Source organism: Phocoena sinus, chromosome 11 (genome assembly GCF_008692025.1).
Source record: "Phocoena sinus isolate mPhoSin1 chromosome 11, mPhoSin1.pri, whole genome shotgun sequence".
In the NCBI taxonomy this organism is placed as follows: domain Eukaryota; kingdom Metazoa; phylum Chordata; class Mammalia; order Artiodactyla; family Phocoenidae; genus Phocoena; species Phocoena sinus.
The window spans coordinates 25334887-25356217 of record NC_045773.1 but is presented as its reverse complement, the minus strand read 5'-3'; the positions used below and the strand labels follow the sequence as shown (position 1 = coordinate 25356217).

The following is a 21331-nucleotide window of genomic DNA, read 5'->3' as shown; positions in this document are numbered from 1 at the left end:
ATCAGCAAAGTTGAATAGCAAGGACAGCCATCCTATGGTCCACAAAAACTAAGATATTTATTATCTGACCCTTTACGGAAAAAGTTTGCTGACCCCTGAGTAGTCTAGTGTACAGGGCACCATGTCACTTTGCAACTTTGTCACTGACTCTGCATAGCCATCCTGTGCAGTAGGTAGTAGCATCCTTGTTTCTGAACCCTTGCTTGAACTGGGCTCAGAAATGTTAAGTAACCTGGCAAGGTCACATGCAGTTAAGTCAGACATACTGGCTGAGAGACCAAGGCAGGTCTCCCTGACCCAAAGCCCACAGTCTGGCCTCTCTCCCACGCTGCCTCTCTTGAGACAGGTCTCTTTTCCATTTCAAAACTGATTCTATGACTTTATTTGCTTTTTATGTAAAGGCAAATGATATTTTATGAATAAGCATGAATTTGTCCTTTAGAAATATATGGCTTTTTAAATATCCTAGACAACAGGATCTCTGCTTGATTTGCATGTCCTGTGTAATGAGGAGGGCTTTACACAACGGAACTTACGTTTCAGCATGGAGAAATTCATGTTTTAATTTAATAATTTAGCTGGATGGAACTTTTTTCCCCATATAGGCAAATACTGAAAATTATAGGAAATGGAGCTTTAAAAATAATATTAACGCATTTTCTAACTATTAAGATGCTTTTAAAATAATGCTTGTCGAATAGGGATGGAAAGGACTGAAGGAAACTGCTGATTAATTTCTATGAAAGTAACTATATTCAGCACAGGCAAGCTGAATCATATATACAAAGACAATTCACGGTGCCGCGTGGCCAAAGCTATGACAGAATTTTTGCCAAGATCATGGCAGGTGTATTCTACTCTCAAGGAAAGTTAAACTTTGGTCTGCAAATGGGTTTGAAAAGAAATCTCAACATCTATGTTTACTTACGATGAATTACAGTTAGCACAAGGAAGAAATTTCTAATGATACAACAGGCGGCCTGAGAAGGTAGTGTATTTTCTATATTTGGAGGGTTTTAAGAAGCGGTCTAATAACCGATTACAGAGAATGCTGAAAGAATATTCAAGGATTAGATGGTGTGGGCCAGGGAACCATACTAGCGATCGTTAATAATTCTGCCAAATGGGGCAGTCTATGGGACTGGGTATCTCTATTCATTCATTAGTTAACGGCTCTCCCACAGCAACCAATTCTCAATATTTCAAAAGACATATTGACTTATGACGGGGTTACGCCCTGTTAAACCCATTGTCATTTGAAAGTATCTTAAGTCGAAAATTCATTTAATGCACTTAACTTACTGGACATCCTAGCTTGGCCTAGCCTACCTTTAATACGCTCAAAACACTCAGGTTAGCCTACAGTTGGGCAAAGTCATCTAACACAAAGCTTATTTTATAATAAAGTATTGACTGTCTCTCATAATGTATTGAAGACTGTACTGAAAGTAATCAACAGAAGGGTTATCTGGGTACAGAATGGTTCTAAGTGTATTAGTTGTTTACCCTCATGATCGTGTGGCTGACTGGGAGGTGCAGTGGCCACCGCTGCCCAACATCAACAGGGCATCGTACCGCGTATCACTAGCCTGACCAAAGATCAAAATGCAAAATCTGAAGCACTCTTTCTACTGAATGCGAATTGCTTTTGCACCGCTGTAAAGAAATCTTAAGTCTAACCATCATAAGTTGGGGACCATCTGTAAGTTCATCCAACTCAGCGCTCAAAAAAACTTTGCTGCCATTCTTTACACCCAAATGAGAGACTGGTTTTCTTACATGAAACAAACATATGTTTATTCTCTTTTATGGAAGATATCATAAGCAGTTGCTACACTCAAAGCCTAAGTGGGAAATATTTAGTTCACAAATCCTGTCTTTTCTCAAATCTATGAGTTTATTATTATTCTTTAATTTAACCTATCTCCTAATTTAAAAGCAAAAGAGAAGCATGGGAAGAAGGAAATACTTTGCCTTTCCTAAAGAACTCGTGTGATTTTTTATGGACTACAACAATTCTATAAACCATTTTGTTCCAGCTACCAGGAAGCTCAGAGCCAAATTTAGAGCACAAAACAACAAGTATATGGGCCAATGGCCTGGTAATGCATTGTCTATTTCCAGCGCTTTGTCTTGTTTTGGTACTCCAAGTTATGTTTTTGGTCATTCTGATTTTAAATTTTATTCTATTACATGTTTCTTATACATCAGGTGACCACATAATTGTTTAATTCAGGACACTTTTGAGAATTGAAAGGGGAGCTATCAATAACTTCTCCAGGACAACAGATGTAAATCGGGACCATCCTTACACACCAGAACATATGCTTATCTTATATGTAGGGCGTCAGTCGAAAATGGGATTGAAAACATAAAGCATTTAAAGATAAAACATTAGGGCTCCATTCTCATGATGGTGAACCAGTTTGGACCAACAACTTTTTTGGGATCTGAAATTAGAAAGGAAATGCTTTCTAAAGCTTGCTCATCAAGTATAGCACGATCCCATGCACATGGCAAGGCTGCTTCTCTTTTTTAGCTTTCATGCTTTCAAGGAAAATAAAAAACCTAAAACTATAGCTTAAAGTATGCAGATGCTAAATAAATACATTTTTGAATCACACGAATACAGTGAAAACGTAAGAACAACGCAGTGTTCTCAATAAAGGTATACCTTGGATTCTGAAAATGGAGCTCTTCATTACAGTCTAAGGGCTCCGCAAACTGAGAAAAGCATTTTGCCAGCAGTGGGGGTGGGGCTGGGAGGGGCTGCATTCTCTGAAACTTCCTGAGAATCAGGACAGCAACCACTTCCACATTCTACATAATGAAGCAGTTGCTCTGCGAATTTCTCTGAACAAGCTCTTAAACTGATTTGGACCTGACTTTCCCTTTCCAGTGTCCCTTTCCCTTGTCTAATTGACTCCCCCAGTGCCATCATAACCTTGGTTTTAAGAGGCAGACTCCTTCCTTAGTTCCCAGGGACATCCCGAAGTGCAAATAACTTGGAGGAGTTTTAATGAAATGATGTCAGCGGTGACACTCAGCTAGGTGGATTGTGTTATTTTAAAACCTCCCACAGCAAACAGCCAGGACAAGGACCTCTAATTGAAGTCTTTAATGATCGGTTCCTAACTTCTGAATGAGAGGATCTTTGCTTCACTTTGAAGCTCAAGATCTTTTCCTGCTGAGATCTTTACACTGGGTGATTTTCTTTGTCTGTTCCATTCCAATTATGCAGTGATTTATCTCTTTCCACTTTCCACACTGCTTTTAGAATTATTCTAAGACTATTAAAAAAAACAAAAAACAACCCCCCACTTCTTTTGAATGGAATATTCTTGAGTCAAAATGTTAACAGTACCTACTGTTTGCAATATCCACACTATCATGATGATAATAGCTCACTATAATAATCATGATTTGGTTCAATGTAGCCACCCAAGAGTTTTTAAGTTTTAAAAAAATTCATCATATCTGCTGCTAGCTTAAAATGCTTTATTTTAAAACTTCAACAGTACAAGCAGCTAGGATATATAACTGATTTTAACAAGCAAGCTGTGGAACAGTATATATAGGATGACCCTTATTTTATATTCTTTAATATTTATTTCATATAATACATATTACATTTATAATCTCTTTTAAAAGTTTGAAATAACACACAACAAATTATTTTTTAGTGGTTATTTCTTGTGGGGGAGTATTGGGGGTAAGAATAATAAGGGCAGTAAGTTTTTTTTGTGTGTTTTTTTTTGCGGTACGCTGGCCTCTCACTGCTGTGGCCCCTCCCATTGCGGAGCACAGGCTCCGGACGCGCAGGCTCAGCGGCCATGGCTCATGGGCCCAGCCGCTCCGCGGCACGTGGGATCCTCCCGGACCGCGGCACGAACCCGTGTTCCCTGCATCGGCAGGCGGACGCTCAACCACTGCGCCACCAGGGAAGCCCCGGCAGTAAGTTTTTATATGATATACTTGTGTATCTGAATTTTCTGAAACCATCTACTATTATTTATATTATTATTTTAAATACTAAGTATAGACACTATGGCAAAATCTAACCTAACGTGTATTAGTTTATATCCATAGCTACAGTGTTACTTTTACAGACCAGAGCCTATGTCTTATAGCTCTTTACTTGTCCTTAGAGATTAATATTACGTGGATATGAAGTAATGTTGGACTGTGAACAAAAATAAATTAAAATAAATTGATCCCCATCTGTGCTTTGGACTATACAGATTACTTATTTAGACCAGGGCTTGCAACAGCAGGCTAAAGCTATGTCCTTTTTGGTATACACAATTCATATTCTCCTTATAAAAAATTGGAAGCACCCCACCCTTGGTCTGAAGTACTCTACAGTACAACCTAGTCTACTGCACTCGCCTACTTTGCTCCTTTACCTGCTTGCTTCTCTCTACAATCCAGTCTGCTATCCTTAATGCAGGCTGTTAAAAATCAATGAGTACTGCTGAGCCAGATCCTTTTATAAACCCCAACGCAGCTGGTTCTTAAAAATGGTTGTGAGTTTGCACATCTAAAAACGAATCTGGGAAGACCTCTTGGGCCACATAGGTTCAATGGCAATAATATCATGTATTATTTTCTATCCCTTTAAACTTTATGCATCTTATATCCACATAAAATTTGATGTCATGACTTATAATGAAGTTAGGAACTTTTAAAATCCACTTATAAATAGCCTCTCCCCAAACACATGTCTATCGTGATAAGATGCTGGGAAAGAATCCTGTGGGCTTTATTTGAGCATGTAAGTTTCAACAAGGTTCTACCAGTAGGGAGCACAGGCTCCGGATGCGCAGGCTCAGCGGCCATGGCTCACGGGCCCAGCCGCTCCGCGGCATGTGGGATCTTCCCGGACCAGGGCACGGAACCCGTGTCCCCTGCACAGGCAGGCAGACTCTCAACCACTGCGCCACCAGGGAAGCCCTACTTTACTTTTGATTCAAAAGTAAATCCTGACTTAGGGCTCCAGGTCCCTTGGGGTTCACTCATGCCGCCTTGGGGGTCTGTGTGCCCTTTTTAGCATTTCAGTAGCTAACTGGAAAGGATACATTTATCTACAATCTGGAAGGAAATGTCCGATTTCTTTGTTTCCTCATGAAAATCACTTGTTCACTTTATTAGTGTGCTATCCCAAGCTCTGGGCGGGGGGTGGGGCAGGCAATGAGATATACCTGACTGTCAAAATTGTTGACCAACCAACACAAAGCATCTACCATTTAAGAAACAAAACTTTTAATAATAAAGAGTCACAGGAGAAAAATAATAATACAGAGAGATAGAGCTTAGATAACATTGGTCTGGGCAGCTCTAGATGTCCACCCACTGTCTAATTTGGAAAGAGCTCTTTATTTGCCTCCAGCTAAATTAGTCCCTTTAGGAATTTTTCACCCCTGCTACCCCAATAATAAGAGTGACGAGTTCTAGGACTTACTCTGGTCTGTTGCACTCTCGAACAGCTGTTTTGATACCCCCTCCACATGTTCTTGAGCAGGTTCCAAAGTGACTCCAACTTCCCCAGGATCCATCAGTCACAGGGACCTCCATTTCTTTGGGAACACAAAATCCAAACTTGCAGTGCTGTATTTAATAAGGGGAACAGTGAGGGAGAGCTCGGTGCTTGAGATATTGTAGGACCTGCTGTCCTTTTAAATACACCATACTTTCATTGTTTTCCATGTGCTGGTTTGAAATGCTACAATTTCATCATCTACGTGAGTCATGGAAACAGTAGGGAGTTTAATCTCGGGCTTAGTGGTTTTAGGCTGTGTCTTCATTTACCACTGGCTTGAATAAAACTGCCCAATGAGTGGCTGGCTCCAGGCTGTTAGGGTAAGTCCCATGGCCAGCCTAGAAGCACTCAATTAGTCTTCTTGGAAAAATGAGGCGTGGAAATGGGCTGTCTACTGGTTGTAGACAGGGCCGAAATGAGTTATTGGATTTACATAGTGCATCTCCATTAACAAGGCCTAGAGATGTTGTGAGCCTGGTAAAATACAATGCTTTACTGCTCCTCACAGATTTGAAAGCCAATTTTAATTAAATGGGAGAGGGAAAAAAAAGCTAGTTACATGATTCCTATAAACTCACTCTAGCAGGGCACACAGGATGAGACTAAAGCAAAAATGGACACAGTACAGAGAGCCCTAAACTTTATTGCTTTTTGGTTACTAATGGTTTCTGATTCTGCAGCCTAGAGCAGGAAGAAGGCCATGATGCTTAAAGCAAAACAAAGTAAAACTCCTCAGCAGGACAAGTGAGTGGAGAAGCCCGTTTCAACCCTCTGCCATTGTTGGGGTGTGAGGCCCCGACACGAAGCCGAGGTCAATGAGCAATGGACAAAGGAAGAGGGGCAGCAGTGGCAGCAGGAGGGTGACGCCCTGCCGCTCGCTCAGATCTCTGAAGCGGAGCTGGTGGTGGCCACTGTGATTTATCCACAGGGAGGGCCCAGGCACGGAGTTTAGAAGCAGAGTAGCCTGGAGGCCAGGCAGTGGGGGGAGCGTGTGGGGAAAGGGAACAGATAAGAGGCTGGTGAAGCCTCAGTCAATGGCCAGTTCCAGCAAAGGTCTGGCGAACAATTATTTTAAAGAGTGCAGTTAGGCTTTCTCTATTCTGCCCTGCCTTCTCCCTTGTAATTATCCTCCTGAGTATCTGAGGACACATCCCTTTTCCTGGGCTGTTTGGCTGAGGCTTAAAAGGTTCGGCATCCAAAGAATCCCGGGCAACTCTGCACCCAGGAAATGAGGGCGGAGGTGACCGCCTCACTCCCTGAGATCATTTTATAGCTGTCTTTACAGCCGTCTTGAACATTTCTTGGAATATATGCACAGAAAATCAATGAGAGGCAGCTTGGTCTAGAGCGCCACTATCCAATAAGAATGTAACATGCGCCACATATGTAATTTAAAAAATTCTAGCAGCCACATTAAAACAAGTAAAAAGAGCACTGAAAGTAACTTTAATATATTTTATTTAGCTCAGAATGTCTAAGACATTACTGTGTCTCCATGTAATCAACATAAAATTATAAATAAGATTTTTTCCCACACTTTCTTTTCCATGCTAGAGTTTTAACACCTGGTGTGTATTTTCATTTTAGCACATTTCAGTTCAGACTGACATTTCAAGTGCTCGCCAGTCATGGGTAGCTAGTAGGCGCCATATCGGACAGAGCAGGTCTTAAGGGGACAAAGCTTAGCAGGCAAACAGTCTGGGGGTGTGGGATGGCCATTCTACAAACTAACTGTGACCTCGGGTGAGTCACTGAACTCTACTTCCATAGCTGAAAAATGGGGACCTACCTGCCAAAGATGTTTTGAGTATAACATGAGACAATGTATGGAAAGCACCTAGTACACAGCTGAGCACACAGGAGACCCAACTTGAACAACGTTTGTAATAATAAGAGCAAATATTTACATAGCACTTAACATTTGCCAGGGATTGTTCTAAGCGCTATGTCCTCACAGCATACTATGAAACAGGTACTACTATTACCCCCATTTCTACAGAAAAGAAAATGGAGGCACAGGGAGGTTGATGTCAAACATCTGGTAATGGGCTGAGCTGATAATGAAACACAGACAATCTGGCTCCAGAGTGCATACTCTCAGCTGTGACACATGCTGCCTCTCAACTGTGAGCAAATGGGAACAACTGTTGACATCTAAATAAAGACTGAAATTTAAAAGCAAGATTAATGAGATGGTTAGGTAAGGCTGATATTCCAATGTGTCTACCCAATATCCATTCTCTCCTTCATCCTTATTAATAGAATCTATATTTCCCTGGATTCTTGTATAGATAGGAATGCTCAAAGAGATGTCAGCAGAATTCATTGGGTCAGATTCCTGGGAAGGTCCTTTTGCCCCTTTGTTCCTTGCCCTTTGGCTTCATTCTGCCCAGGACTCAGAGTTGATGGCTGGAGCTATAGCAGCAATTTTGTGACTTTGAGGACGATGGCCATTTGCATATGATAGTAGAGCAGAAAGAAATTAGGAACCTGGGTCTCTGATGATTTTGTAGACCTACCGTAATAGCTCCATGACCTGCCTACCTCTGACTAGTTTTGTGTGTGTGTGTCAGAAAAAGAGCCAACTTGCTTACACTACCACCATTTGGTCTGACCTGAACAAAAAATCCTAACTAATAAACAACTGAGGTCACAGCTGATGCCCAAATTCAGCCATCAAATCTTGACGCCAGGTACACCTTTTATAAATTCTACACACTAAGGAGAACGTTCCTATGACTAGTCATGGACTTTCATAATGAAATTTTTCTGTAGATACATTTTTTTCCTCATGTCACTTCAGTCTTCAATCTGTTGGCCTCTCTATTCTATAGACTCTACCTCCACACAAGAATAATCTTCAAAGCGACCATAATTCTCATTAAGCATTACCATAAACCAGAGCAGAATAAGGGCATAGGTTAAGCAGAGTGTTGCCATTCAGCACTGGATTCAAATGTCCTCATAGGGTCCCTTTTTAAAAGAAAACCTAATTAAAAATTCACCTGCAAATTAAACATTTCTTACTGATACGACCACTGGCAGGGGTTCACAGGGGAGGGAGAACCTCAGAGGAAGAGGGGAAGAACCTGAGGTGACAGAGGCTGGACGAATATGTATCAAGATAATCTCTTTTACCAGGAATTTGAACAAACAATAATTATATACTGGAAAAGCCATTACATCATAACAAAGCATTAGCGGCTACTGGAGCCAGAGCCGAAGTATATAGTCAGCCTTTCCTCAAAGTGCTCAAAACCATTTAAATGATATTTTACATAAATGTTCTTTCTGAGATTGGAAGAACAATTTGGAGGTCAATTTTGTCCCAAGGAGGCTTAAAACACAAGAGTTTCAAATCTCAGATTTACAAACAGGGTTAAAATGAAAATGTTAATGGACTTAAGAGGAGAATGGAGAAAATAAAAGGACATGAGAGAGTCATTCATCAAAATAACATTGTGTCAGCAACCCAAGACAGATTACTGCTGAGGGAGCAGGGCAGAGAGAAGAGAAAGAAAAAAGAAAAAGTTAACCCAGCAGCAAACGGATACAGAATTTACTAGAGAAAAGGATAAGGTTTTACTGCCAATTCTATGAAAACAAAAGCGAAATGGAAAAACACAAAGAACGTCTATGCCAACATATTTACCATCTTATTTGTAAAGTGCATAAATGTTCTTCTGGGGAATAAACAAATGAACATCCACATCTTTAATATAAGTTGCTAGACTTAGCCGCTTTTCTAAAACAAACTAAAAATGTACCTATCATGTTCTCCACATAGCTGCTTCTCTGAAGGTGTTCTCAATCTGCCTTTTGGAATGCCTTGAGGTCCCTTGCTTTTGCCGAACAAAAGCATACAAGGGAAATGTTTTCTGAAAGATCTCCCCAATTATTTCCCCATTTGTCAGGTATAAGATTACCATGCAATCTCTTATTTTCTGTTTCTGTTACAAAAACAGAAGACTAGAAGAAGACACAACAGACATCTTCCCAGGTTCTGTGCTCCACGATTGACTGGGATACCATAGTACTACATGGAGCGTGGTAGCCTGTACATGACTATTTTACTAAATACAATTCATCATACAACTGAAAGCTCTACTTTGTTATGTTTTTTCCAGCAGTAACATGTGTCAGAAATAGACATAGTAGGTAGGTGCATCAGATTGACTAAGAACCATGACATAATACCAGTGATTTTTTTGAGCTCAGACAGACTCCATTTAAATATATAGTTGGCTGGCTCCAACTCAAGCCAACTAGCCAAGTTGTCAACTAGATACCATGTCTATTGTCATCTCCCACCAACTGAGAGCAGCTATAGGGGTCACTGTGTTTAGAAGGACTCTGAGGCCACATCTTCATTTATGAAGAAAGAGTGAATGCTTGATGGTTACCATGGAAACCCGAGAACCATATCCCCACTCAAACCTGTGATCCTCTGGCCATCAGAACTTCGAGTTAAATGTTTTGCAAAATGTGAAAGGTTCACTATGGCCAAGGAGATATATTTCTTCTTAAGCTAATGAAAGGTGCGGTGCAGAAACTGTTATGCCTATGTCCTTAGGCTGTTTTCTTAGGCAGCTCCTGGAGAAAGCTGTATTCTCAATTGCTAAGGTCCTAGCCATCGAGAAGTGAGACCAGAGCTGATGGAGTAACCAAGCTAAATCAAGTGAAAAATCATCTTCATTATAATTTTATAAAACCACCCTAATAAAATTTAAAAAATAAAAAAAACACTCTGAGAAATGACTGGATAAGCCACTAGTTCTCCTATTTGACCATGGAAACTTAAAGAGCTCAGTGAGCTTGAGTTATGGACACTCCTGTGGACCCTGCAGCTCCTTCAGACAAAGAAAGCAAAGGAGAGAACTGGGAAGGGAGTGGGTAGGGTGTGTGAGGACTCTGCCCTGAATGAGCTGAATGACCTTGGGCAAGTCACTTCTCTTTTCTGTTTCCTATCTATAAAACTGGGGAAGGGACGGTTAAGTTCCTCATCTCTGAGGACCCCATGTTTCCATGGAAACACTCTGGGGGCCACTGATTCCGCAAGGCAAAGTAGAAGAACAGAAAATGAGATGAGAACAAAATATTAAAAGTGAGTAAAGTTGACAATGAGAGAAGAAAGGAAAAATCTTATGTAAGGATAACATGAGACTCAGATATAGTACAGGGATTACATCATAGGTAAGTGACTGAACACCATTTTTTGTATGGATTAAAAAAATCAGGTTTATATCTAAAACTTTTTGTAACCAAAGCCTTAACATACTACCTTTTTGGTTTTTTTAGATGGACACCAGGTGCAAAAGGCTGCAATAATCATATTCCTAGTTGCTGGGACATTGTTATCATTGGGTTGTACAAGCAGCAGATTTTGTTTGGTTATTAACCAATAAGTAGGAGTCATTATAACCAACTCAGGATGTGGATTTGGATGTATCTCAGGTGGCATCACAGTGCCTCAAAGGGGTCAATACAGGCTGGGAAAAGCCTTGTACCCAAGTAGTGAGCACAGTAAGTCTTCCCGTATTTCCGTAATTTTAAGATGTTCCACCAGCTTAATAAAGGCCTTCCAGTGCCACCCCAAAAGAAAGAGGAAGAGAAAGAAAGAGAGAGAGAAAGAGAGAGAAAAGAAATGTTACCTCACATTAAATGTACCCATAAACTGAAAAGCACATTGGGATTTAAAAAACATTAAAATGAGAAAAAGTATGTCTTAAAATCGAGGCAATAAGGATAGCTATGTCCCTCGTGTCAGTATTATGCTATAAGGTAAGTCTGCACAACTTTCAACAGTAAAGTTGAACCTCCTGCCTCGAAAAGGTATTATGCATGCTGAAATATGCTACATTAACTTATGTTCTAAACAATGGTGACTGAGCCTACAGCCCAAATCTTGCCCATGTCTGCCCCAAGACAGAAGGACGGATCGGGGCGTTACTTGCCTTTCCAGGCTCACACTCGGTCCCATCAGCCCAGGGCGTGTGCTGAGTCCGGCAGCCTTTGTGCGCTCCATCCACGTTATTGCACCAGAGCCGTCTACACTGCATCTGCACAATTCAGTTGAATGACAATTCAGTGACGACGTGATTAGACGGTATCAAGCAAGGCAATGGTTGCTTTCAGCTAACATTTTGCCAATGATGTAGAGCGTAGGTTAGAAAGGGATTTTTTTCTTGGTATGATAAATGATAAAATATTCCAACGGATAGAGAGAGCAGCCCAGGAGACGCATTTCTATGCCCGGGAGGACTTGCCGGGGTGTCAAAGGGGAACTACTGTACAACAGAAACATACGAGATGTCATCTGGTCCTAGTAACATCTCCCCATATTACAGATAAGGAAACTGAGCCTGGCAAAGAGTAAAGTATCACACTGGAAATATGTGATGTGAGTTTAGGTTTGCAATGAGCTGCGACTGGAGAGTGGGTTCTGAGTTACGTTGTGATTAGAGTTGACGTTTGGCTTGATACTAAAACTGGCGTTTTTTCCTACTAAGCATATATTATCATGATCATATTATGACTCTTTTCTAGGGCTTTCAGGGGTTGTCAGAGGAAAGAAGGGACAAAATATCATGAAATATTTCAGGTATACAAAAAGTATGAACAATAACATAATGGATACCTGTGTGTCCACCACCCAAAGAAAGAAAGAAGACTTCACAGGCTCAGCTGAATGCCATGCACCCTCATTCTCAATCCCAATCCCTTCCCCTTCTTCCCACAGGTAACTACGGTCCTAGTGATGCTCACCATCTCATCATTCCCGCTGCTTTTACTACAAATGTATAAATATCTATCAATAATATACAGCATTTCAGCTTTAAACAAACAATGCTGTTCGATATTTCAGAATATATGGATACATCCTACAACTTCCTGTTTTCCCCCTCTACACACTATGTTTTTTGAGTTATCCAAGTTGACATATTTAGCTCTATTTCAGGCATAGTTTTTAAAGATAATTTTTCCCCTGATGATGAAAATAAACAATATTCAGTAGAAAAATTCAGAAGCTACTATTTTTTAATAGAAAAAGAGCTTTAAATGATCCAGTCTTTCCTGAAGCTCTTTTTCCCCCTTTTACATTGAGAACATACTCTGTAAAATAATTGTTTATCCTGTTATTTTAATTTAAAACTATAGCTAGAGCATGTTCCCTTATAGAGTTACTTTTCAATTTTTGTATAATATTGCAGTAAATGGAGATACTATAGTTTGCTTAACCTTTCCATTCTTGGGCATGTGCATTACTCTGCATGTTTGCTATCATGAGTAACAGAGAAACGAATATAATCATAGATACATTTTACAGAAAAATTTTGTTACTTCCATGGAATCACTGTACCTGCCAATTTACCATGCTATCTCTGAACCACTCCCAGCAAAATAAACAAACAAATACGCAAAAGAATAGAATGGGGAATCCCAGAGAAGCACAGTTCTGCTGATATGCCTCCTGATAACCACTGGATCAAATCACTGGTCCGAATGTCCATGACACATACATCAAAGTATCACACACTTGCCAGCTGAGCTACCACCAGAAACAGTTTCAAGCCCCAGGTGGTCATAGGCCACAGCTTCGACAAGCTAAACCAGGGAAACAGGTCTGTCTCATGAATTCCTGAATCTAGAAGAGCGCCTATAATAAAAGTCATCTGGACGAGGCAGTGGGAAGAAAAGGAGACAAGGAGGGAAAAGGGCTGAGCTCTGTCATTACGAGCTTTGTAACCTTGTCCCCTCTGAGCCGCACTTACCACTTATAAAATTAAAATGGTAATGGCATCTCCCTTTTGGGCTGAGAGTGAAATGAGAAAGTTCAGGGAAAGCCCACATGCAACACCGAGCACTATTACTGTCTATCGCCATCATCACTATTACTATCATCGTTAATAGTCAATGGACCACTCAATGAGTGGTTTATGTTAAGAGTGAGAATCCAACGGAAAACTATGAATTCAAAAAAAGTCCAGAATCCATTTATGAGGGTAGAAACGGCCCCCAGATACTTACCATATACGGGCACACCTGAGAACCTGGTCCAAAAATCAATTCACATTGTTTATTCACGTTGTAAAGGAGGCCTGGCAGTTGGAGAGGCAAAGGATAGGGTCTGGATTCAGGTTCGTTAAGCAGACACTCGCCGTAACCAGTGCTGTGGAAAGCAGAAAAACAAAGATGGTGAGGGCAGTGGATAAGATATGACTGTCAAAGGCTCCAGATGACAGTGAAGGCCATTCTGTCATTTTAATGGTACAAAAGATGGTTCCTTTTTTTCTATCTGTTTTACTCATTTCATCCAAACTTGAGTCCAGAAGCTGAAGTTCTATTTTCAGTGCATACTTGTTTGTGGAACCACAGGCTGTGCATACAACGTAACCAGGAGGAAATATGTAGCTGTTGCAGAATTTACCACCTTTCGGGGCAATTACCTATTTATTTATTTAGCGGCACGCGAGTCTCTTATTGCTGTGGTCTCTCCCATTGCGGAGCACAGGCTCCGGACGCGCAGGCTCAGCGGCCATGGCTCACGGGCCCAGCCGCTCCGCGACATATGGGATCTTCCCGGACCGGGGCATGAACCCGTGTCCCCTGCATAGGCAGGCAGACTCTCAACCACTGCGCCACCAGGGAAGCCCACCTATTTATTTTTTGACGTCTTCTCCAATAGAGTAAAGTGCCTTATGGGTAAAAATAGTGCCTTTTTCACCCAAGCATGGGGCCCTGTCCATAACAACAAGTGTTTAGTAAATATTTGCTGATTTGCTTAGTGTTACAATAAGAAACACTTTAGATCATCTGGTGAAAAAAACCACACATACACTCACACACACACACACACACACACACACACACACACACACACATACACACACACGCAAAAAACCCCCAGCAACCTGCCAGTTCTTCCATGTTTCTGCAAACACCTCTTCTGGAAAATTCACACCCGGTGAGTTCTGATTAACAAAACCCCCTCTTCCCTGTGGCTGGGGAAACATACACCCAGTGACCTTGGGACAATCACTTGACCTTTTGTACATCTGGGAGAGAAGAGCAATAAATCTGTTACACAAGGATATTGTATAATGTAACTGGATCCTTGAGCAGCCTGGTGGGAAGCTTGAAAAAAAAAAAAAACAAGAAAAGAGAGAAGGAGAAAGAGTCAAGGAGATAGAGAAAGAGAGAGACAGAGAGAGAATGTTCTCAATTCGACAATATGGAGGTCTGTGCAATCTTCATCCACCCATGTAACGTTCTTTGGAGGCGTCTCACTTCCCCACCCCTTTCCAACACCGAATTAGTAAGTTAGAAGCACATAAATATTTGTGGTCTTCCTTCAACATGTCATCATATTCATGGTTCCTTCCCCAAGACCTGCAGAGATTTCACAGCTTTACCAACAATGAAGCAACATTTACGTATTCTCTTTAAGATCCCAACCTTTTCCTTGAGCTCAGTCTGTAATCTTCTAAATTCTGGTGAGGACATGAACTACACAGATGTCAGAGAGTATTTTTCTTTTCCCTCCTCCCAGGAATGTCAACAAAAATAACAACTCAAAAGGAATGCTTGACTCTACATTTTCTTTCCCACAATTAGTTCACTGCATGGAGGCCAGATACTAGCATTAAGGCTGTGCTCAAAGAAAGTTCGACTCTTACTCTAAAAATTCAGTGATGTATTTTCGGCTACACTTTGACCACATCCAGGGGTTGGTGTAGAAGTTCAGTGTTGGGGCCATGACATGCTGGGGACTCTTAACTGCTTCTTCTTTGCACTTATTGTTGTCATCATGAGGCATGTTGAACCTAAGGCCAAGGAGACAATGATATAAAAAAGTCAATAAACACTAAGGGATAGAGCTGTTATAATTGCATTGAGAACGCATCTTAGAGAAAAAATTCAACTGACTACTGCATTATGGATAAGAACCTGAGTCCTGGTGAGCAGAACAAAACCTACTAGAGGATTAAAGGTAGGGAGTAGAATAAAACATACTTCTGACCCAACGGAATACAAAGTGCCTTTAATGTAAAAAAAAAAAAAAAAAAAAAAAAGTGAATTGGGCCACTACTTGGTTTAGCTGTACTTCTTGGAATTGCAGAGGCTCTGCATGTGCTGTAGTTGGTGCTAGAATACAGTAGTTGGAGTTCCTAATAAGCTGTTGAAGGCCAGTTTATAGAGTCAAGAACTTGGCAGGTTATGATAACACTGTGCACATAAAGAGTCAGTCAACTGTCAAAAGTTGAAGTCAAAAGCTTCCTAATGAGAGGCTCAGGGTGGGTCTTGGCATCTCTTCTTCTTTGGGTCAGGCTGACAGATGCTAAAACCCTGCAAGTATACCGTCATAGAGACATGCAAAGTTCGTGCACAATAAAACCCATTAAGAAAAACTGCAAGCATGGAAGCGAGAGGCACGCCAATCCAGTTGGCTTAACCCAGAGATGGCAAACAGTTTCATGCTCCATGCCAATTACAATTGATTGGTACCAGCTTCCTGAAAATCCGGGCACAAAAGTATTCTTAAACTAATCCAGGTTCTGCCCGAGAAAAGGCTGTGATGGAGTGCCAACATCCTCTTGGGTCTGGGAGGGAACTCGGCAGCGGCATTAACACATATTTGCCATTCTTGGCTTAGAGAGAGGAAGTGGGGAAAAAAATGACAGGAAGCATTTCTCAATCCAGAAACATTAGTTCTATGACCCACATGCCTTTCTCAGTAAGATAATTATCCATTGGGTAACAAGCTCACAGGGGCTGTCCTCTGGATGACTATTCCGAATCACAAAATTGATGTATGTGATTAATTTGGCATTTAGGGAGGAATTCCCTCCACTAGTTCACCTTGAGTTACAAAAACAAGGGAGTCAGAAAGAAGTATGTAGACTTGCTTCGTATAAAAACAAAAGCTGGAATAAAAGTCTGTGAAGTCCATACCAGTAATTTCTCATGTCTGATTTCCTTTTTCTTTTAAAAATTTGGCCCCCTCTATAATTGCCAGATGGGAAATGTAAGACGGGAAAACTCCAACTGTCTTGGTTGAGCTTAATAGTAATAAACGCTTAAGAGGCTATTTTCTTAAAGGAATGACTGCCCAGGTTTCCAAATCCCAGCTGCAGAGTCAGTGTAATACCTCCATCAACAAACCTAATACAAGCAAAGTTTTCAAATCTTCCTTGTTTGTTTCTCTCTGGTGCAAAGGAGCTAGTGTTTATTCCCCACGCCACCATGACTTGATAAAATACAGTTTATTTCACCGTGTAAACAGAAACTTTTTTTTTTCATTCAAATGTTAGGCACGTTTGCTTATAGCAGGGGTGGTATAACAACTATTCATTGAGCACTTACTAAAAAATAATTACCAAGACTTTTTTAGCATTCACAATGCTCCAGCTGGTGTGTTAAATGCATTCGATGCTGTGTTTCATTTAATTTTATTTAATTTTACTTGATTTCATTGAATTTAAAATTATTTTATTTATTAATTTTATTTGACCCAATGAATAGTGTGCTATTACTATCCACATTTTACAGAAAAGGGAACTGAGTTGTAGAGAGGTTTAACTATCAATATTTGATCAACGTCACATGGTTACTAAGGGAGCTGGGATTGGAGTCTACTTCAGACTGATTCTAAAACCTCCTGTTTGGGAATACATACAAACTACATTCTCTCCTATGAGGCAAGTTGCGGAAGATTTGTCAGAAACACTGTGTAAGGATTTCTGTATTCAGTAGAGACTCAATTACCTCTCGAATTCTTCCAGATTCTTAGATTCTGGGTGTCTATGAAGCTGGTAAGAGAAGCCAGGAGCTATTTGTGAACATACAATGACACTCAACAGATACAAGGTCAGTTGGTCAGTTGCTTTTTCCTCCCAACAGCTCTTGGGTTTTCTATTATCAGAAAGTCATGACTGTAACAACTTAACATTTAATTTTGAAAAAGTTCATTAGAAAATCTGCTACAGAGTACGGTAGCAAATTTTTTTTAAAAAGGATTTTTACTTTTCTTAAAATATGAACAAAGCTATCTCAAGGAGACAAGGTGCCAAAAGGAAAATAATTCATTAACAGGCTAGCAGTATACTTTCTGTTTAAGCCACAACTCACATCATTCACCAATTATTTCATTTCTTGCTTCCTGACACTTTTGAGATGAGGGGTATATGTATTGTTTCCATCTTATAGGAAGGGAAACAGCATATATTTTCCTCAAGTCAAAGGGAATGTTAGAACAATTCCATCCAGAACTTGGGTATCTGGCTGCCTGCTGACTCTGCCTTAGAACTGGTGCTCCAACATCATATGCTCCTACGCCAGCATGAGCTACTATGCTTTGGGTAGTTTAATATCTCTAAGTCAAACACAGGGACACAATGGTATCTACCTTGTGGAGATTATAAAGATTAAGGGAAATAATGTAAATGAAAGCTCCTAGAACAATGTCAACAACGTGGTTTTTGCAGGGGGAGATGTTTGTTAACTGTGAATTGAGACTTCTCTATAGCTTAAAATATTTTGGTTTTGCTACTCAAAATTCCTACTTTCCTTAAAATGTCAATTTTATAAACTGGCTATCTAAAAGGGGTTTATAAACTCTCTTGGGGAAAGGAATTAACAGGAAATTAATTATATTTCTTTAAACAGTATATTCTTGTTAGCCATATTTTGGGGGGAAATGTTAATCTGTTAATCACACAGGGACTTCCCTGGTGGTGCAGAGGTTAAAAATCTGCCTGCCAATGCAGGGGACACAGGCTCGATCCCTGGTCCGGGAAGATCCCAAATGCTGCGGAGCAACTAAGCCTGTGCACCATAACTTCTGAGCCTGCGCTCTACAACCCGCGTGCTGCAATTACTGAGCCCGCGTGCTGCAAGTGCTGAAGCCCGCGCACCTAGAGCCCTGCTCCACAGCAAGAGAAGCCACTGCAGTGAGAAGCCCGCGCACCGCAACAAAGAGTAGCCCCCGCTCTCCGCAACTAGAGAAAGCCCGCGCGCAGCAACGAAGACCCAAAGCAGCCAGAAAAAAAAAAAATCACACAAACTCTTGCCCTTTGAATACATTTCTATCTCTGTAACTTTGCCCATTCCATTCTCTGGGGGCCACCCTATTCCTCACTGTGAAATCTACACCTCCTATTTATATGTCTCACATAATTTACCAGATTTCTTGTAGAACAAACAAATGAAAATCCCCCAAAGATTCTGTTAAAATAAGTTTGGGGAAACTGAGTTAAACGAAATCAACACTTCAATATAGAACTTGTCAGAGCCTTTACTTCGTGCCATTTGGCCTTGGCATTCCAAGCATGGCTAGACTAGGAAAAATTTTTTTAAATCACTGGATTACAAAACTCTATTTTTCCCCCATGGACCATTCTCTTGGAATCAGTGTTAGAGCCCTGTACTTTGGGAAATGCTGGTGAAATGAATAGTTTTCAAACCTAGTTCCAAGAAATCCTTGAGTTTCATGAAGATGTTTCAGAAATCAAAGGACAGAGAGGCAGCTGACTAAGCAGGACTCTGATCTGCCACAAGGGCTTAACTGAAAGTCATGCCTCTTTTATTCTCTAAATATTGGGCATCTGACGATATTTCCTTTGGAGAAAAAAAAAGGGGTGTGCTCTTAAAATATGCTGGAAAACATATGCATTATATGTGGAGTTGGATTAGAGATACCTCTATATATGCATCTTGCTTTACGCCTATTATACTACACTGCACATAAAGTGCCTTAAAAAAACATTTGGTGCATGAAAAAGCTTGCTTAATAGATGATGTTATCTCTAAATAAAGTTAACATCTGACATGCAGATTGATACACAGCTGTACTATACTAAGGATATCTTTTGAGAAAATTATTTCAAAAGGATATAGTATGAGTAATTTAATCATTCTAGAAAGAAAAGAAGGCAGATCAAAAACCAGAATAATTTTGAATTTATACTCTTTTGCCCCATGTTCTAACCAGGCTCTGGCTCTAAAGAACAAAAAGGAAAAGCCAATTTCATAACGACCAGACACTTAGTGAACATAATTAGGAAATAGTTTCTTCTCTGTATCTTTGTTCATTTTTTTCCCCTAAAAGAGGGATAGCTCTGTTCCAGAGGCTAATATCTAAAGGACAACCCTAGATATAACTAAAATCAGGAATGATCTGGGTTTGGGAAAATCGTGTGGGCCACAGCAATGTTGGAGGATCCTACTAAACAAAGATGCTGTGTCAGGTAAGTTCTCTGGGCTGATATACCCTCTGCTTCAGTGGAAGGGGTAGAAAGGCCCCCTTTTTTCCACTTTGCAGTAGGAAAGGAGCATATCAGACCTCGCCTAGAAAACTTGTACAGTTAAACCAAAGAGATGCATGAGCTATGGCTGAAGAGGGTGCACTGCGTTTATTTAGCTTCCCAAAGTCAAAGGAATCTCTGCCAGCTACATTCCAAGCTTTTCAACCCTGCAAGCTCAACTACGATTCAAGAAGCGTCTTACACCCTCTAAAGTCAAGTGAATGCTCACTGATGTGAAGGAACGGAAGTTTTAGGTCACTACAAATTAAATGAAAATATGGAGAAGAAACGTACACATGGCCCAGTTCATGGGCTATTGTAAAAGCTGTACTCAATCCACTATCTTCACTGATAGAGCAGCTTCTGTAGGGATCACAAATGGTTCCCAGTTCAGCCAGACCTATTAGAAGGGGAAAAAAAAAAAAAACCCACAAGGATTTACTTTAAAAAGCATTTGTGGCTTGGAAGAAAAACATGTCATAAACTGTTGTAGCCAGAGAGGATACGCACAGTGGACTCACCTAAGGTATCACATTTGTCATGAGCTCTGCAGATATCCTGTCTGAAAGCAAAGCAGACTTAGGGTCTTGACACCAAAGAGTAAATGTCAATACAAGCAAACACTTTAGAATCTTCCAGGTATTCACAACATCACCACTTTAGTGGGGTCGGGGGGGAGGGTATTGGTTTTACAAAAAGCAGACTAACAGAGTCAGGGATTTGTAACTCAAAAAAGTTTAGGAATCACTGGTTTACAGATTAAAAGCTACATTGAGAGGTCTCCTTCTGCCACAGGGGTAGCCAAGGGCAAGTGAAAACCTTTCCGTCCAGAATTTTTCCTCATACCTTGAAGCAAGTGATTCTAGTTTCTGAAGAACATTCTGAGAAGGCTCTAAATGCCTTTCATTTAAGTTGATCTAAGAGCAAGTGTTTGTGACCATATCAAAGGTGACTGATGGGAGACACACCAGGCCAGCAGACCTCTTTGCTGCCCTGCACAGCATTTTAAATATTTTTGAGCTAGAAGCTACCATTTAAAAATTGGGAGATTTCACATTTTCCAAAAAAAGTATCCTTATTTCTGGTTTCTTACAGAATCACAAAAGCTGGCACCATTGGACTTATATCCTGCATGGTAACGAGCTCAATGGGAATGGCAGCTGCCCGCTCTATACAGGTGTTTACTTTCAGACCTGCCTAACACATTTATTGCCTACTTGGCGGCGATGGGTTACTGGTTCTCAACCGGAGGTTCTTCTGCCCTCCTCCACCACACACCCTCAGACGGCATGTGGCAACGTCTGGACAACACTTTTGGTTGTTACAGTTAAGAGGGGGGAGAGTTACCGGTAGGTAGTAGGCAGAGACCAAGGATGCTGCTAAACATCCTGCAGGGCACAGGGCAGTCCCCACAGCATAGAATTATCTGATCCAAAATGTCAATAGTGCTGAGGTTGAAAAACCCTGGGCTAGGGGCTGGCTACCAGGA

General features: G+C 40.7%; 1 protein-coding gene across 1 annotated transcript in view; it reads right to left on the bottom strand.

The window, feature by feature from the left end:
* The window catches only part of ADAMTS9 (ADAM metallopeptidase with thrombospondin type 1 motif 9), a 172844-nt gene that overhangs the window by 121322 nt on the left and 30191 nt on the right, over positions 1-21331 (bottom strand). The window contains exons 7-12 of the mRNA XM_032648471.1: positions 20364-20404; positions 20137-20242; positions 15217-15363; positions 13568-13709; positions 11494-11598; positions 5462-5607 (exon numbers count right to left, since the gene is read on the bottom strand). Coding sequence (XP_032504362.1) covers positions 5462-5607; positions 11494-11598; positions 13568-13709; positions 15217-15363; positions 20137-20242; positions 20364-20404 — 687 coding nt within the window. The remainder of the gene's footprint in view (positions 1-5461; positions 5608-11493; positions 11599-13567; positions 13710-15216; positions 15364-20136; positions 20243-20363; positions 20405-21331) is intronic.